Source organism: Gobio gobio (genome assembly GCF_949357685.1).
Source record: "Gobio gobio genome assembly, chromosome: 6".
Taxonomy (NCBI): domain Eukaryota; kingdom Metazoa; phylum Chordata; class Actinopteri; order Cypriniformes; family Gobionidae; genus Gobio; species Gobio gobio.
This window is the reverse complement of record NC_137102.1, coordinates 14,215,387-14,227,663: the sequence shown is the minus strand read 5'-3', so window position 1 is coordinate 14,227,663 and position 12,277 is coordinate 14,215,387. Positions and strand designations below refer to the sequence as shown.

Genomic DNA, 12,277 nt, shown 5'->3' with positions numbered 1-12,277 from the left:
GTTTCAGAGATGCCTGGATGTTTTGTAATGGATGTAATTCCTTGTTTCAGGTGCAAAAGCTGCAGGGCATTCTGAAGCCCATGATGCTGCGCCGACTGAAGGAGGATGTAGAGAAGAATCTTGCACCGAAAGAGGAGACTATCATTGAAGTGGAGCTGACCAATGTGCAGAAGAAATACTACCGGGCCATCTTGGAGAAGAACTTTGCCTTCCTAGCCAAGAGTGGAGGAAGCAGCAGCGGAAGTGGAGGATCATCCAGTGTTCCCAACTTGCTGAACACCATGATGGAGCTGAGAAAGTGCTGTAATCACCCCTACCTCATCAATGGTGAGCAACAATATCAGATGTGAAACTCTACATGTGAAATAAAATTGTCTATGTTTAAGCTTTATAATAATTTCTCCAGTCAGCAAGACTTAAATTTCACTCTTTTCTCTTGTCTGTAGGAGCTGAGGAGAAGATAATGGGCGAGTTCAGGGAGAGTCACCCCTTAGACCACCCGGAGTTCCACCTCCAGGCCATGATCCAGGCTGCAGGAAAACTGGTGCTGATCGACAAGCTGCTCCCCAAACTGAAGGCTGGGGGTCACCGTGTGCTCATTTTTTCCCAGATGGTGCGCTGTCTGGACATCCTGGAGGACTACCTCATCCAGAGACGGTAGGATGTCTGAGCCCACAGCACTGCCAATAAATTGAGAGAGAAACACTTTTTAATTTAATGTGAAATCTCATATGTCAGGATAGAAATAACAGAAAATACTTACGAAATTAAATTAACTAAATATTTTATTGGTTGATGTATGCTCCATTTCCTGTAATCTAGGTATCCATATGAGCGTATAGATGGCAGAGTTCGAGGAAATCTCCGCCAGGCAGCTATTGACCGCTTCTCACGACCAGACTCCGACCGCTTTGTGTTCCTGCTGTGCACCAGGGCTGGAGGCCTGGGTATTAACTTAACTGCAGCTGATACATGCATTATATTTGACTCTGACTGGAACCCTCAGAATGACTTACAGGTAAGCATGGTAGTTTCACACCATGTAGTGTGCCTCCGCAAGTGAAAATGTGCTGGACCTTCATTGGAAACCATTTTATTTCAAGAATCCTAAAGCTGCATTCCAAATAGTAACTCCGCTCGAAGTGCTCTATTACATTATGCAACCTTAGCAGTTTTCTAGGATGTGTGCGCGAGTCTTTAGAGGTGGTGTGTGTGACCATTTTGTGCTTTTGCCTTCAGGCACAGGCTCGATGCCACAGGATAGGACAGAGCAAGGCTGTGAAGATTTACCGCCTAATCACCAGAAACTCATACGAAAGAGAAATGTTTGACAAGGCCAGTCTGAAGTTAGGACTGGACAAGGCTGTGCTTCAGTCCATGAGCGGGAGGGAGAATGCTGCCAACGGGGTATGAACTGCACACAGCGCCACCATCTTGTGGTGTTTCACTGAAACCGTATTCCAGATGGTTCATTAATCAAACATACTTTGCACATGTTGGCAGTCAGTGGAAAGACCTCTGATTCCAGTACACTGAGACTTATTCCATAAAATACCCTCGAGAAAAACAGTACATTTATTGAGATCTGTATTTGTAGAGGTGTAACGATGCACGTCACAATTCAATACAAATCGCTATACTGAACTCACGATACGATACTACCGTGATATTTTAAGCCAAAATAGTTTTTTATTATTACTTTTTTATTAAAATAATATTATTGTATTACCAGGAACCACAAATATAAAAAGCATGTCAAAATAACAGTTCCCAAACTGTAAATGGTTAGTTCAAAAAATGTAATTCTGCATTTACTCACGCATGTTTTTTTCACGTCACGCAAGCATTTGAACGTCCGTGTTTACTACAGTATGCATGTTGTTTTAAATCTGTTCATCATATAAAGCCATCCAGTCTTTCCAGAAGACTACGATTTGGATTAGACGACTCAATTTATTTATTTTTACCATTCCTTTGACGTAAGTTTTAGTTTCATAAAAAAAACACTTCATTTATGTTTGGAAGTTGAATGAAAATCTTAGCTTTGAGATGACATGAGGGCGAGTACATGACCAGAATTTACATTTTTGGGTGAATTTATACATTATAAATACAGTAGGCGGAGCTTTGGATAAAACTAACTCTATCACAAATCATACAGTTTATATCAATACATAGTCACACTTTTTTTTTATTGCGATATCTTGATATATAACAGTGTAATGTTACACCCCTAGTATTTTGTTAAGTTGATTCATTCGTTTAATTTTCTTTCTTCTTTTTTTTTAGGTTCAGCAGCTCTCTAAAAAGGAGATTGAGGACCTCCTGCGTAAAGGAGCTTATGGAGCTCTAATGGATGAGGAGGACGAGGGATCCAAGTTCTGTGAAGAAGACATTGATCAGATTTTGCAGAGACGCACACAGACCATTACCATTGAATCAGAAGGCAAAGGCTCAACTTTTGCTAAGGTGATAACATTTAAAATCGTTCTCTTTTTTTTTCCTTTTTTTTTTTTTTACCATGGCTGAGGTAGTTGATTATTAAAGGGGTAGTTTTAACCAAAAATTTTAATTCTATCGTCATTTACTCACCATTAAGTTGTTCCAAACCTGTATAACTTTCTATGATCTGCTGATTACAAAAGAAGATACTAAGCCTTTAATTGACTTCCATAGTATACAATATTTCAAATTGTTTGGAACAACTTAACTGAGTAAATTATATCAGAATTTTCATTTTTGGTTGAACTATCCCTTTAACCAAAAGAATTGACCCACCAATCAATGTTAATGCGTAATTACCAGTATATATGCTTACTACCATTTCATCTTGCTCTTAAAATAGTGCAACCTAAAGGGTAAGTGTCTCTGATCTCACTATTTGCATACATTTTTTTCCCCTACCAGGCAAGTTTTGTGGCCTCTGGGAACAGAACCGACATTTCTCTGGAGGACCCAGATTTCTGGCAGAAATGGGCAAAGAAAGCAGAGCTGGACCTGGATGTGATCAATGGCAGGGTAAGATGCAAATTAACGGAGGAAAGGAGCTCTCTTGTACTATGAAATGCCTTGCAGGAGATGTTGCATGAAGTAAGGCACTAATCTGTAGCACCTCTCTCTTGTGTAATCCTGTGTGGAGCATTTACAGCAGACTATTATTCATTGTTTCGTTAATGCCAGGGTCATGCATTAGCAGCTTTTGACAGGTATCATATTCATAATCCTGTTTGACAGTTGATAACTGAAGATGGTGTGAATTCAAATCGGGGTTTCCACCACACTTTAAGTGGTGTCACTCCTCATAAATATGCTATCTGGGCATAATTAATTAGGCTGATTTCCCCAGGCTAACAATGCGTGGAATGTAGCCGTAATTGAGCAAAGGCAAAATTGTTTAAACTTGGCCGGGAAGCATTTTCTGTAATTATACCACTCTTCTTTGCACTCAGGAGAATTGTAGGCGCTAAGTATATTTTATCTGCATGCAGAAAAATGTCATGTCTAAATAAAAGTGCTTTATTCACATTTTCTGCATATGTCCTTGATTTTTATAGATCTTCCATCTTGCCATCTAGCAATCTCCTATATCATGGTGCTGAACAAACCAAATCCTTTTCTGTTGTCTTAAACACTTGAGAGGGAGTGTTCTAACCCCAGATCATATCTCTTGTCAGAATAATCTAGTGATTGACACTCCTCGGGTCCGGAAGCAGACTCGCCATTACAGTTCTATGAAGGAGGATGATTTGATGGAGTATTCAGAACTTGAGAGTGACTCCGAAGACAAGCCCATTCAGAGACCGCGGAGGCCCCAGGACCGAGCCCAGGGGTACCCCCGCAGTGAGTGCTTTAGAGTGGAGAAGAACCTGCTGGTGTATGGGTGAGTGCAGTCTGGAAATGGTTATATTAAAGCATTGTTTTTGGTTTTAACACATTTGTACTTTTTTTTAGCAGACTATGCTAGTCTGAGAATCTACACAATTGTGCTATATCAACATCTTGCACTTGAGTAATCCCTGGGGGATTTCCCTATAATTAGTTGCCATTTAGCAGATGCTTTTTGCTCAAAATCAACTATACATAACCCTGTGGGGCAACACAGCACCCCCACTGGGAAAAATATCCCCACACATTTCCCACACAGAAACATGCAAGTTAAAATTATTTCAGTCAACTAACTTTTTTAGTCCATGTCCCTCATTAATAGATTTCCCTCAATCGTAACTCGTCATAGAAACCAGCTTTAGAATGAAGTCCATCCCAGTGCAATGAAACAGGATATTCAGCTTCCAGCTTTGTTTTATCCCCATCCAAATTCCCCTTGTCTCGTCTTGTTTTCCATTTGGAATGAGAATATCTGGTAGCTCACAGCCCACCAGTGCAGTGGCCGAGTTTGTCACGCTTGCTTGTCCCGGGGCAGTGGCAGACACGGCGCTATCTAACGCGCACAGTTAATTAAGCGCCAGGCCTCAGTGCACTCAGCACTAATCATGGTTGGCTGCACGCACCATGTCTGACCAGTATCTTTTTTTTTTTCCTTTTCAGTCAGACGTGTCTAGACCCCTGGGCTATACGGCAAATTAGATCCATCAAGTCTGAGAGCTTTGTCTCTTCTGATGTGTTTTTTTTTTGGGGGGGGGAAAACAGTGTAGGGATATGAAATCAGAGCAGACCTTCCCCCCTCTCTCTTCCCAAAAAGCCCTTTAGGCCTGTGCTTGGAGAGCGCTTGAGTACTCCATCAAATAACAAGGGCATTGGGTCTCCTCATGGTCATGCACCATGCCAGCAAGGCAGTGGTGCCTCCCCTCTTCTCCAGTTTGTGAGAAATGGTACGATCATAGAGTAGTACTATTCTTAAATGGTCTTGACACTGTGATGGGTTTTTTTTTCCCCCATACAGTACAAATTCAGTTTTTGAATTGGTTTAACTAGTCTCGTCGGTGACATTTTCAAGCTGCTTTACAAAATTTAACAGAACACAACTTCAAAAAGGCTTGAACAGAGCCTTGGCTAACTACTTTTCTGTTGTGCGTAGCTGGGGCCGCTGGGGTGACATCCTGTCCCATGGACGCTTTAAGCGCCCATTGAGGGAGCGAGACGTAGAGACCATCTGCCGAGCCCTCCTGGCCTACTGCCTGCTCCACTACCGTGGAGACGAGAACATCAAGAGCTTCATTTGGGACCTCATAACCCCTACTGAGGACGGCCAGAGCCGCACACTGACCAACCACTCTGGTAGGACACTACAACCTTTAAATTGCACTTCTTTAACCTTGCGTTTACCTCTTATTGTGTTAAATTATGGCATTTTTGTGGTTTCAGGACTGTCCGCTCCAGTGCCCCGGGGCCGTAAAGGGAAGAAGGGGAAGCCGCAGGCTGCTCAAACTCACATGCCAAAGGCTGACTGGCTTGCTGACTGTAATCCTGACATCCTCCTTCAAGAGGATAGTTATAAGAGACACCTGAAACACCACTGCAACAAGTATGTATTTTCCCACCTTTACAGAAACTTCCAGCAAACATAATGTAAATCTGTTTCGAGGTTTATGGTTTTTAACCCAAATCAAACACCTGAACAAACTAAGCAAGGTCTGAAGTTACTAGAAAGCTACAGGCAGGTGAGCTTTTATCAGGGTTGGAGCAAAACTCAGCAGGACTGTGGCTCTCCAGGACCGACGTTCGTCACCCCTGATAAATTCTAATATTTAATCCATAATAGTTTCTCCCTTGTTTTCCACTACTCTAAAATTTAATTGGCTATATGTTGCACTTTAAAGTACTTGTGGAGTAAAAAGTCTAGGTCAGCGTGATTTGTCACCCCTTTGAGAGTCTTGGAGACATTGTATAATTTAAGATTGAAGTATAATTAGTATAATATAGAATTAGCATAACAAATATGTATAATTTGGATCTATTCAAAAGATTTGTACATGACATATGAATGAAATTTCCCAGCAATGTTTGTAAAATTTAGCCATGAAATATCTATATAAGTTTTTCTAAAGTAACCTTTTTGACTTCCAAGTCTGAGATCCTCAGAAGCAGGTGCATTTGAAGACTTGTGAAAAGCTTTTCAACTTGAAAGAAGTAATCGTAGCAAACTTGTGAATTTAGCTGAACATGTCCAAAAGTGAGTTAGCGCTGTTACCTTGTGGTGCAGATGTTTCATTAAGTTGCTTGGCTCCTCCATAGTTTAGCTTTGACTAATGAATGTCAGATAAAAAAATGGCCAGCTGTAGAGAATCTGGCAAAAGAAAGAGTCCCATCTTTCTGGCAAAGGCTTCTGCCAAATGACTGAAATAATGAACGACGGGCTGAGGGGAATCTTTTTCATCACTGAAATGAAAGATTTTAAGATCACTCAATAATTCATCGTTCAGCTCATCAGGCCGCACATGATGATGATTTTGCCTCTCGCCCCACATGTCCATTATGCCCTCTGTGTCGCCGGCTTGCGTCTTTTGTTTTTCGAGGCCTCTCTGGTTTCATTTGATAAATAATTTCTGTTGCCAGGCCAGCATTGTTGTGTCCTGCCTAACGCTAGGCAGTGACAGCAAAGAGAGCGAGAGAGAGAGAGAGAGAGAGAGAGAAAGGAAAACAAGGTTTACACTGCTGGCTCTGATGTGCATCCAGAGAAGGGGAACAGAGCAACAGCTGAGGAAACGTTACGAGACGATAAATGCGAGGTGCTTAGACCGCCAACCATCTGCTCGCCGCACCGCAAACTTCTGCCTCTGTACTTTGGAGGCGTCCCGTTAGCACCTCCCCAACTTCCCTAACAGCATTAGGAAGGAAATGAAAACGAGAGGATGAAGGTGCTGGAGTGCGTATGTGTGGGGGAGGGGGGGAGAGGGTGGGTACAGGCGGCTCCCCAAGCGCAGCGGCGCGGTGCCAGGCCAGGTGCCAGGCAGACCTGTTGGAAGCGGGTGAAAGGCGGCACACACAGAGGTGATTATGTGCAGCCATCTGTCAGGCGTGGAGGCTGCCGCACAGCGTGGCTAATCAGCCCTGGCAGCATGATGGATGAGCCGTGGCACATGCCAAAGAGCTGCTGCTGCCGCTGCTACTGCTGCTGGCACAGCTCAGAGCTGGCCAAACTTACTCGCTCTTTTGTTTTCTGCCTTCTCTCCTTCCTTTGTCCCTTTTCCTTCCTTTCAATCTATGTGGCACTCCATTAACCCCCAACTTGTGTTTTTTTTTTTCTCTCTCTCTCTCTCTCTCTCTCCTGCCCTTTTTATCCTCTCTTGCTCGCTCTATCTCTGACAGAGTGCTGCTGCGGGTCCGCATGCTGTACTATCTGCGACAAGAAGTCATCGGAGACCAGGCAGACAGAATCCTGGAGGGAACCGATTCAAGGTTGGCATCTCTCTCCATTCCCTTCCACCGAATCCTGCCTGCTGTTATCTTTCCTCTCCCTCCATCACTTTCTCCTCCTCTCCCCCCCCCCCCCCCCCTTTCTGACAACACCCCCACCCAGATGTGCATGCATTTATAATGTGCAAACGTGCTCGCCATGTTGATGATCTTAAGGACTCGACTGAAGTTCTAATGACTGCGAGGGGCTCGCATGTGCACGCAAGTGCACAGGGTGAGATAAGCGTGTGGCTCAGATCTCTGGCCGTAATCAGGTTGGCCCTAAATAAACAAGATGAGAAATGGGCCTAAATGAGATGTGGCTTGCTAATGCTTGCGTTTCCTACCAGATGTCGGCAGATAGACATTAATGCCGCTCTCATTAGATTATATGCCACTGCGGCCATCTCCTGGTTTTAATCACTCTTTCCTGTGTTTGTTTGTCTTTCGTTTTTTAGCGAGTTGGATATCTGGATCCCACAACCCTTCCACGCCGACGTCCCCACTGATTGGTGGGATCTTGATGCTGACAAGTCCCTCCTCATCGGCGTCTTCAAGCATGGTAAGCTCTGCCTCCTCACGGCTGCGGCTCTCCAACTGGTGCTTTTGCGGTGACAGCCGACAAAAATTGCCAATGTTGACCTATTGTAATATTGTCTAGAGATTAATTGTGATATTTTCCGACTGGCTGATCCTGCACTAGATGGAAGGTGGCTGGGAAAATGGATGGGGGAAAGAGCCGAGATCTAATCTATCAGAGCCAACAGGCACCTCTCAGCACATTTTATTAACATTGACCCACAGTGTTAAGAAGTGTTCTGGGAGAGCCTGCTAAATTCCCGGTTTGGGACATGATTGTTTTCATTTGTGAAGCTACGCAGCTGCTTCAATTTATCTTTTGGGGAAAAAGGGGCCAAAAGCAGTATTTAAAAAGAGATGGAAAGGAGTTTCTCACCTGCTAACTTTTAATTGTATAAAGTGTAGTAATAGTCGCTTTATTTAATAGTGTCTGCTGCTCTCACCACCGATATTAATCTCGGTGCGAGGGGCTTTCATGCTTCTCTCAGATTGGTCTTTTTCCTGAATGAGTGTACAGAGAGCTCTCTCTCCAGTCTCCCCTGGTGTACTGCGCTACCTCGTTAACTCAGCTGGCCTCCGTACACACACACACACACACACACAGGAGCGTGTATATAACAGGCAGCCTGTTCTTAATCATAATCCCAATTCAGTAGGGAGGTCTGGGGAGGAAACAGGGAGAGGAGAGGTGGCAGGCCTGGACTGCAGAGGAAAGAGTGATGGCCTATAAACCCCCTCATGATTACAGTTTGGCTCGGGGCGCGGCGGCAGTTAGGAACAATGTGTCACCGCATAAATCCTAATTGAAATGTGATGTTCTATCGGGGGAGGGGGTGCTCGAGCCCCGTCTGATCAGCGGCTCAGCTGAAGTGGGTCCAGCCTGCCAATCGCCTCCCCTGTTGTGCACTGTAGGGATCCGCAGGCTCAAATCTGTTCTGCTTGGACAGTTTCAACGGGCATTTTCCTCTGGCTTTCCTTTTGTTTCTCTTATTAAATTTTTTTTTCTTTGGTGTGATTTTAATCTTCTGGTAGTTTTTGAATGCATTTCACTTTGTATTACAAGGTTATTGCAGCACATAATGTGCTAGCTAATCCTGTTTCTAAGTTTGATTTTAGTTGTTTGTTTGTTTTTGGGACCCGTGTTTTCCAATGACCTTTTTTTCCCTCCCAAATCTTTACGTAATTGTTTGAGGGGTTTTACTACTTGGTTATTGTGTCACATATTTTTACGCACTTCACATCATTTTAACATTTTTAAATTCATACTTAAAACATTTTTTTTTTAAAGTATATTTGACATACCAGTAATACTTTTTTCTGCTTTCACATCACATGGGGAAATAATAGCTCCCCAGCCCTCAGTTTACCCTGTAATTATGCAATTTTTTAATGTTCGCCGCTGCTCTCTTTTTTCCTGCTAGGCTATGAGAAGTATAACTCTATGCGTGCTGACCCCACCCTGTGTTTCCTGGAGAGGGTGGGCATGCCTGATGCCAAGGCCATCGCTGCCGAGCAGAGGGGAGCGGACATGATGGCAGATGGTGTCGAGGGGTAAGTTTGGCCCAAAATCACAGCCCCAGCAAGAGGGACTCCTCCTGCTCTTTCTTTCTCTGGCTCTCTCCCTTTTTCTTTATCACCCTGCCTTTTTGCTTCTTTTCTTTGTTTTATCTCCCACTCTAAAACCCTTTCTCTTTTTCACAATAGAGAGGAAGAAGACCCAGAGTACAAGCCACTCCGGATGCCTTTCAAAGACGATCTAGATGTGAGTTTAGAAGTATATTAGTCTTGACTATCTAAAATCAGTATTGGTACTTATATTGGATTTCATAACTTTTCTTTGCCATGTCCACAGGATTTTACAAACTCTCCTCTGGATGATAAAGATGAAGGGATGGATGGTGAGGCTGGAGAAGGTATTTATTTCCCTGGTGCACAGGTGTTACCCACCATACTTGATTTTTACCTCTCTGTGCTCACTGTCGGCATCTGTTTGTCCACCCTCAGCTCCTAAGCCTGGTGAGAATGGGAAGGCAGGGAAACTGTACTGGCCGCCAGCCTCTGCTCTTACCGCCCGATTGCGCCGCCTCATCACGGCCTATCAGCGCACTCACAAGCGTGAGCAACTAAGGCAGGAAGCCATGATCAAGCCTGACCGGCGTCGGCGCCGCCCGCGTGATGACATTCTCGCCATGGTAACAGAGGGAGGAGCTTATGCTCCAGAGGGAGCAGTGGCTTTCATGGCTGAAGCAGGGTCCTTCATGGCCAAGGGATCACCTTACATCCCTGACAGCGCCGCCCTGCTGGCTGATGGAGCTGCTTATTTCAAAGAGCGACGGCAGAGGTGAGCTACTTCTAGATCTTCCATTTTGAAAAAAATTCTTCTCCTTTAGTCACGCATCACCTCATTTTAATTTATCAACATCTGTTTTCCAGATGGACAAGGCGCGAAGAGGCTGATTTCTACCGTGTGGTGTCCACATTCGGTGTGGTTTATGATGTGCACAGACAGTGCTTTGACTGGTCCCAATTCCGTGCTTTTGCTCGTCTGGATAAGAAGACGGACGAGAGCCTGGAAAAATATTACTACTCTTTTGTGGCCATGTGCAAGCGGGTGTGCCGGATGCAGATCAAAGCAGAGACCGGTAAATTCCTCCGGTCTTTTGAAAGTGGGAATTTGTGCAATTGCTAAAAGTATAGAAGTGTTAGAAGATATTATTTTTTCCTTTTGTGATTTCCTGCTTTTTGTTTTGGTTGTATAGTCCCAAAAATGTTCTTCATTGTGCCCCCAATCCAGTCTGCTTCCTCTTAATTTTACAAGCTCTTTCCCCCTCTGTTTATGCATCTTCATCCCCAAAAGAAACATGCACAATATATCGCAACCATATTGATAGCTGATAAAAAGGATTTTTTTTTTTTTTTTTTTATCGCTGTCCTTCAGTTTTGGAGATTTAATTGTTCAGCTCATTTCCCCCATTTTTACATTTAGATTACCTTTGCCATCATCCAATCCTCAGTTAATATAAAAAAAAACAAAAAAAATTTTTAACGCTGTTAAGTATCTTAATGTTTTTCATACCAGACATTATAATATTATGATGCCTAGATTGATTTGTAGAATTTAATGATTATTTTTAATCTATTAATGCTAAATGGTATAGAGCTATGGATATAAAGAATCACCATATATCGGTTGTCTGCCATGAAAATTGTTTTTACTTTTTTTTTTTTTTAATTGCACTGTAATTGCATTTTCTTTATTTGTGCATTTTTACATTTTGATGTTGCTTTTTTCGATTATTCCAACTGGACATTATCTATCTTCTTGCAGAACTGCCAGACCCCACCCTCATCATTGACCCCATTACAGAGGAGCGGGCTTCACGGACGCTCTATCGTATTGAGCTGCTGCGGCGGATCAGGGAGCAGGTGTTGCCGCACCCTCTGCTGGAGGAGAGGTTGAGTCTGTGCCAACCCAGTCCCGACCTTCCTGCCTGGTGGGAGCCCGGACGCCATGATCGAGACCTCCTGCGGGGTGCCGCAAAGCATGGTGTCAGCCGCACTGACTACCACATCCTCAACGACCCTGAGCTGAGCTTTTTGGAGGCCCATAGGAAGTTCACACAGGGCAAAGGTGCAGAACTGCCCATCATGTCTGATCCCCTCACCCCTCCGACTCTGCTCAAAGACGAGGAGGTGAAGGAAGAGCATGGAGATGTGATCGTGCCCAAAGTGGAAAACGGTAACATGGAGGAGGTCAAAGAAGAGAAATCTGAAGCCCTGTCTCCTAAAAAGGAAGTGAAGGAAGAAGAGGAAGCAAATGATTTGGGTCTTAAGCACGAGCCCAAGGAGGAGATGGAAGTAGAGAAAGATGCAATTGAGGTTAAGACCAAGGAAGAGCCAGGTTGTCTTGTGGATGGTATGGCTGAGGAGAAGCCCATAGATCAGGAGTCCACAGATACACTTCCTAACCCTGAGGATAAAACCACTCCGGGTGAGAGAGAGCCTCCCTCGGACAATGAGACTAAAGTACCTATTGACAAAATCTCTGAAGAAGATGAGGAAGAAAAGATGGATGAGGATGACAAATCAGAAAAATCTTCACAAGCTGAAGGTGATTATTAGACATTGATGTTTTATTTTGTATTAAAACTACATTTGTTATATCTCTATCTGAGAAACATGCCCAAAACATTTTTGTATGCTCCAAAAACAAATTTATTTAAATTACCACTAAATCTAGGAATAGGCTAATTTCACTCAATCTGTAATTTTACTTTGAGGAATACTTATTTTATTGGGAAATGTATAGCTAGAGTGTGTAATACCTCTACTGACACCAAACAGA

General features: G+C 43.5%; 1 protein-coding gene across 2 annotated transcripts in view; it reads left to right on the top strand.

The window, feature by feature from the left end:
• chd7 (chromodomain helicase DNA binding protein 7) overlaps positions 1-12,277 on the top strand; it is a 65,745-nt gene that overhangs the window by 47,412 nt on the left and 6,056 nt on the right. For both annotated transcript variants that reach the window (XM_079819882.1, XM_079819883.1), the window contains 17 exons: positions 51-327; positions 447-657; positions 823-1,018; positions 1,240-1,407; positions 2,290-2,469; positions 2,908-3,018; positions 3,675-3,880; positions 5,036-5,235; positions 5,323-5,482; positions 7,267-7,356; positions 7,812-7,915; positions 9,354-9,483; positions 9,637-9,694; positions 9,785-9,845; positions 9,937-10,273; positions 10,366-10,574; positions 11,261-12,043. In XM_079819882.1, coding sequence (XP_079676008.1) covers positions 51-327; positions 447-657; positions 823-1,018; positions 1,240-1,407; positions 2,290-2,469; positions 2,908-3,018; positions 3,675-3,880; positions 5,036-5,235; positions 5,323-5,482; positions 7,267-7,356; positions 7,812-7,915; positions 9,354-9,483; positions 9,637-9,694; positions 9,785-9,845; positions 9,937-10,273; positions 10,366-10,574; positions 11,261-12,043 — 3,481 coding nt within the window. The remainder of the gene's footprint in view (positions 1-50; positions 328-446; positions 658-822; positions 1,019-1,239; positions 1,408-2,289; positions 2,470-2,907; positions 3,019-3,674; positions 3,881-5,035; positions 5,236-5,322; positions 5,483-7,266; positions 7,357-7,811; positions 7,916-9,353; positions 9,484-9,636; positions 9,695-9,784; positions 9,846-9,936; positions 10,274-10,365; positions 10,575-11,260; positions 12,044-12,277) is intronic.